At 45.0% G+C, this 5,663-nt stretch overlaps 1 protein-coding gene across 1 annotated transcript; it reads right to left on the bottom strand.

Moving 5' to 3' along the window:
• Positions 1 to 3,468: 3,468 nt before the first annotated feature.
• Positions 3,469 to 4,636, bottom strand: LOC148032214 (uncharacterized). Its single transcript, XM_087684052.1, has one exon. It carries the CDS (start codon positions 4,378 to 4,380, stop codon positions 3,943 to 3,945), a length of 438 nt encoding a protein of 145 aa, XP_087540178.1. The 5' UTR covers positions 4,381 to 4,636; the 3' UTR covers positions 3,469 to 3,942.
• Positions 4,637 to 5,663: the final 1,027 nt, after the last annotated feature.

Here is a 5,663-nt window from a genome sequence, read left to right as displayed (position 1 = left end):
TGAGCTATTAATCTTTATGGCAAAAAATGATCAGAATTTTCTGTAAGGGGTTTACAATGCCTGTCTTGAAGTGGTTTGCATCCTGTCCACAGTGATCCTACTGCACAAAAATGGGCATAACTTTCACAACAGTAGCTCCGATTGGGGAGGTTTTTGATTCAAACCGGAGGGGACAAAGCCCTCTTCGAGGTGAGCTATAGGGTTCACCCCTAGATTCAGGACATAATTTTTTGCAATGGGATCTTTGTGACAGTCCTGCAGAACTATGACCAAAAACATTGCCTGTCCCTTAGTACCAATGTCTTACATGGATAGAGCATAGTTCAAGGGGCCTGATCTGCCACATCAATAGCATCTTGAGCATACTGAGCATAATCTTGAGTATCATTGCATACCCATCAACTCTGCCATTCATGCATAAGTACATTCACTGCCATATATCTCCTTTGACTGCATGTACTTCAAGTGTCATACATGGGTGCCATTAGCATTGTGGGGTATCCAAGAGAGATCATTGGGACAGGGGAGTGGAGCTCATGGAAGTACCTATACTTGCAAACAAGTATTAGGCTCCGGATCACTGAGAGGTGGGCAAAGTTCCCCCCGGGCCGGGTTGTGCACCCCTTCAGGGTCTTAAGTGGTAAGGGAGGGTCACCTTTCTTTTGTCTTACCACCTCGCCTGGCATCGGCATTTTTCCTCAGTCGGAGTATACATGGCATACATTTTTAATAAGCAATCAACATGAGATGCATTGGAAAGAAGATATTGGGCCTTTTCATGAGATGCAAGGAATGATAAAGGTTGGGGTAGAGGTTACCTTGGCAGTCCAGTGACTCACTGGCTGCTACTTATCCAATTTACAATGAATATTATTCATCCAATATCATAAGACAAGGTAGGGGTTTAATGTCAGCCATTACAATGAATTTCAGGAAGAGGTCTGATGCTTATATGCAATCTTGAATCTCTCCAACAATGGATTAAGCTCAGCAAGTGGCTAAATTGAGAGATTAAGATCAGAATGGCATACCTCTTTAATGCTTGGGAAGACCATTGAAGCACGAATCATCATGATGTCCCTTGCTCCATTGATCAAGTCCAGTTGTTGGTTGGGCATCCGTGGAAAAGTGCTTCAGCATTTGAATGCTCCTGCTGATGAAGAATGCCCCCATGCTTATCCCCGAGCTTGAGCTTCAAGAATGGGAAGCTTCAAGTGAAGCTTTCATGGCTACCCGCAAGGCTCCCATGCATGTTGAGCTCAATGTCTTCATCCGGGCAAGAGAAATCCTTCACGGGCTGAAAGGCTTGTGGGGTGTGAGCTCTTAAGGTCAGGGATGGCTTCAGCTTGAAGAATCCATGGCTGCCCCAAACTATTTCAAACAGTCCCAGTTGCTGTCCACTACCATGCGAGTTGATTCCCGGGTCAAAATGCCAAGGGGGAAAGAAAGGAGTATGCTAAGTTGGTGCCCAAGAGTGCTGGGGAGGTGGCAAAGCAAGAGGAGGAGGACAGGGGTGCTGGAAGAGGCAGCAGCTCAGCGCAAAATGCACCGCATTTTGCAGGCTGCTGCCTGCTGTCCCTGATGGGCTGAAGGTAGTCACCAGGGTGTTTGCCAGGTGGGAAATAACCCTGGGAAGCTTGTGGGAGGGCTGAATGTTGAGGTTGAGGGCTGGTTGCAGCAGGAAAAAGGGATTTGGGGGCAGTCCACCATGGGAGCTGGAGGGAACAGCTTGATGGGGAAGAGAGAGAAGTCTTGAATAAAAAGTAACTGTGGTTTTTCCCCTTCTCTAAACTGTTGAACCTCCAACTTGCCCTAGGACTCCTAAAATTTGCATGAAAAGAAGTGACGACCTGCTACTTTAATTGTTTTACCTCCAGATATGTCTGAGTCTCCAGCCATAGCTCCTGCTTGATTCAAAAAGCTGAAGTTAACTGCAGTCCTTCTTGTTGTACCTGTACCTGTAAGCTGAGTAACTAGGGTTTTTGGGATTTGAAAAGGGAGAAAGGGGAAAGAGGAAAAGGACCAAAGCTTGAAGCTCTGATACCACTTGTAATGAAAGAAGTTGAGAGGAGAGAGGAGAGCTAAGGAGAGAGAAAGAGAACAAGAGAAGAAGGAAGAAGACTAGAAGAAGAGAGAGAAAGAGAGAAAGAGAGAAAAGAGGAGAGAAGGAAGGAGGAAGCCATGGAAGCTGGAGATGAAGGTGAAGAGTATGATCTTGATAATAACTGGTTGCCCTAATCTGGGGCTCTTACACCTTAAATGCCTCGGTCAGTGTGACGGGGTGTCTAAAGAGGAGAGAAGGAAGGAGGAAGCCATGGAAGCTGGAGATGAAGGTGAAGAGTATGATCTTGATAATAACTGGTTGCCCTAATCTGGGGCTCTTACACCTTAAATGCCCTGATCAGTGTGACGAGGTGTCTAAACCCTAGTCGGTGTGCATCCCGCTTGTTACACTAGGTTAGTACGTTTAGTAGATTAATAGTTAGTAGGTGAGAAGGAATGTGTTGGTTCAAAAGTAGGGGCACAAAATGAAAAAAAAAGAGGAAAATAAGATAACAAAGGACAAACTTTGGTAGCAATGGATGTAAATCCAAATTTTAAACAAGAGACAATAATTTGTAAATATTTATAGGTATATATAAAGGAACATAGGAGGTCAACCAACATCTTTAAATATTTAGGCAAGTTCCTAAATCCAACTTTTCTCTCTTATCCTTTAATTCTATGCAATGCCTACTATATATTTTTTTTAAATTCACACCCAAAGTTGAATTTCTACCAATCTAAACATGTCTAGGAACATTGAAGATCTCACCAACTTAACAAAAGATGATGTCTATGTTTAATGATTAAGCTTTGCAAATTGGGGTTTAAAATGATGTGTGTTAGGTGCAACAAACTATACTCTGATCAAGAAGAAAAGGGAAGCTTTTCTACAAAATCAAGAAGTGGAAGTAATGGAAATTCTCTAGTCAATGATAGAGCTAGTATGGATCATGAAGCCTTGCTTGCAAGCTTGAAACATGGACTCTCCCACCATATATCCAATTGAAACAAGCACTATCATTAAAAACAACTTTATTACACACCTTCTTAGTAAGAGGAGCCCAATATATACCTCCATGGTGGACACCCTTTAACAGATGGGACTTTTAAAACAAGTGTAAAATGTAATATTTACCTCCCTTCATATGATTTGCTACATATTCCAAAACCCCACCCCCCAAAAAAGAGCTTGTCTACAACATTATTTTTTCATTGTCTTGCTTTGTTAAAATATATCATAAGAATGAAACTTTTAATTCCATAAGCAAAATTGCCAATCCTAGCTGGCCTTGTGCCTCATGTATAGACAAAGTACCATAATAGAAAAAGCACTTAACCTCACCTTCAAATGAATTTAATTAATGAGTAAAAACACCTCAACCTCAGCTTAGAAGATACTAAGAAACACTAGAATGGACAAACTCTAGCTTATTAAGTACTTCATGAGAAATTTCTTATCAGCTCTGCAATCTCTTAATGGAGCTACATGAGAACAAGGTAAACATCTAAATATAGTATTGGCATTAATCCTTGATTTGCCAAGAATCAAAACCTCCAAAAGAGAGAATACATCCGGGGCAGAATGTGATGTTGAAGTGCCCCCATGAGGGTTTGGGGATATATCTACTACTACAACCTCACAAAGTATACAATTCCTTGGACTCGGAGAGGAGGTTAGCAAAAAGCGCCACGGGAGAATGATGGGTCGGTGAATGGGCGGCGCGGCGAGGTGGCAGCCAATAGGGAGAGGCCGCGTGGATGGGCCTCTCTCGCTCTATTTGGAGCTACAGCTCTGCGACCGGCAGCTCCCTTGTCTCGGAACTTCAGGAGAAGGCCCCATGTCTGCAGCTGCAGGAGCTACAATCCTGCAACCTGCAGCTCCCTCGTCTCAAAGCTTCAGGAGAAGCCCACATGTTTGCAGCTCAAGCTCCTAGCGTAGCTCGCCGAGAGGAGGCGGAGGGTGTGCTCGAAGGTTTCTGCATCGCAGATGACCTGCAGGACGCCTGTCTGGGAATAGCCATACTCCTCGGCGGCCTTGAAGAGGAGGTCCGCCAGGAGGGGGTCGTTCAGGTGCTCGGCCTTCACCATGTACAGCTGCTCCCTCACCCGGATGGGGAGGTAGCCCTTGGGCACGCCCTTGCGAGAGGACGCGGAAGCTGAGGACATGGCAGACCGGGAAGAAGCCCCTGATGATGACGACGACGACGATTTCGACAGAGAAGACATGGAAGCAGAGGGAGAACCATCCTGCTTCTGCAGCCTCTTGAACTGCCGGCCTGATGCGCTAGATGGAAGCGGGATCAGGGTTTGGATCCGCCTGCTCAGACACCCCATCTCTCTCTCTCTCTCTGTGTCGCTTTTCTGTGTCTCCCTTGCAACAGAGGGCACAATGCTAGTGGTAATGATAATGTGTCTGTCTGTCTGTCTGTCTGTCTGATGCTCCTTGCAAGAGAGAGAGAGAGAGAGGGGGGGGAAAAGATCAGGATCCTGGAGTAGCAAGTCTCAAGATGGGGAAGACGATGAGAGAAAAGGATGGACGATGACGATGTTGATAGGCTGGCTGTATTGTCTGTTGGGGGAGAGGGCCCTGTATGTCTCGGACCTTTATAAACTTGCCTTTGCCCAAGCGTACTTTAATGTTGCCCACCACAGAACGTTTGGTCTAAGGCTTTACGCTGCTTTTCGCACTAGCGTACCTGCTTTTCCTAAACAATTACAGTTGGGAATTTTTGCAAGTTACAACCACCAAAACCCGTTTTGGACCTCTTATTTTTTAACCCCCGGTCCATCAAAATATCTTTGGGCCAAAAAGCTAAAAGCATCAAACATCCTTAGAGCCCCCTCGCACTACAAGGACCCACACAACCAAGGAGGTGGGGTGTGAAGGAAAAACAACATTTCTAATGGCACTGTTCCATCTAGTCAGTGATTATAGGAACGATAGAGTTCTTTTGATTGAAAACTTAGCAAAGAGATCAACAAGAAGGAAGGTTGAACTAGTCGCTATGCCTTGTCCATGCCCCCTTTCTTGTTTGGTTACATTCAAGGAACGTTTCCCCCTCCTCCACTCCCAAGGATAGTTAGGCTCCTTGTGCCCTTGTGACAACACTCAAAGCAAGTATTTTCTACAAGGGAGACCCTACACACATGGCTTCACAAGAGGTTGTCCCATTAGCTTTCCTCTATCCTCCCACAATTGGGATCTATGCCTACTTTAATCATGAAGGCAACTAGGGTGTTCTTCCACCATGAATTGCAAAGCATGGCAAATGCTCTTCATAAAAGCTACGAGTCAATAGTTGGCAGCCTGCGCTTCAATGGATTCACCGCTCAATATGTGCAACATGACTTCCAAATCTATTGGTTAAAGCATGAATCTTCCCACAATACAAGAGGAGGAGATTGGATCCCTGACATGCAACCCTTTGCAAGCAAGGTGCTACTACACAAATCTTAGAGACCAACCTCCTACCACTAGCGGAGGCATGCAAGGGGAGAGAGCAAGCATTTCGAAGGGCTTCATAATAGACTTGGCTCATGGGGTTGATTCAAACCTTGGTCAATGAAGCAAACACAAAACTAAGGAGGAAAAGAGAAAATTGATGCCCATCTTTCCT

The sequence above is a fragment of the Lygodium microphyllum genome, chromosome 8 (genome assembly GCF_053477565.2).
Source record: "Lygodium microphyllum isolate KBCC chromosome 8, Lygodium_microphyllum_v1.1.10, whole genome shotgun sequence".
Taxonomy (NCBI): Eukaryota; Viridiplantae; Streptophyta; class Polypodiopsida; order Schizaeales; family Lygodiaceae; genus Lygodium; species Lygodium microphyllum.
Note: the sequence above shows the minus strand (reverse complement) of the source record. Positions and strands in the feature narration are given on the sequence as shown.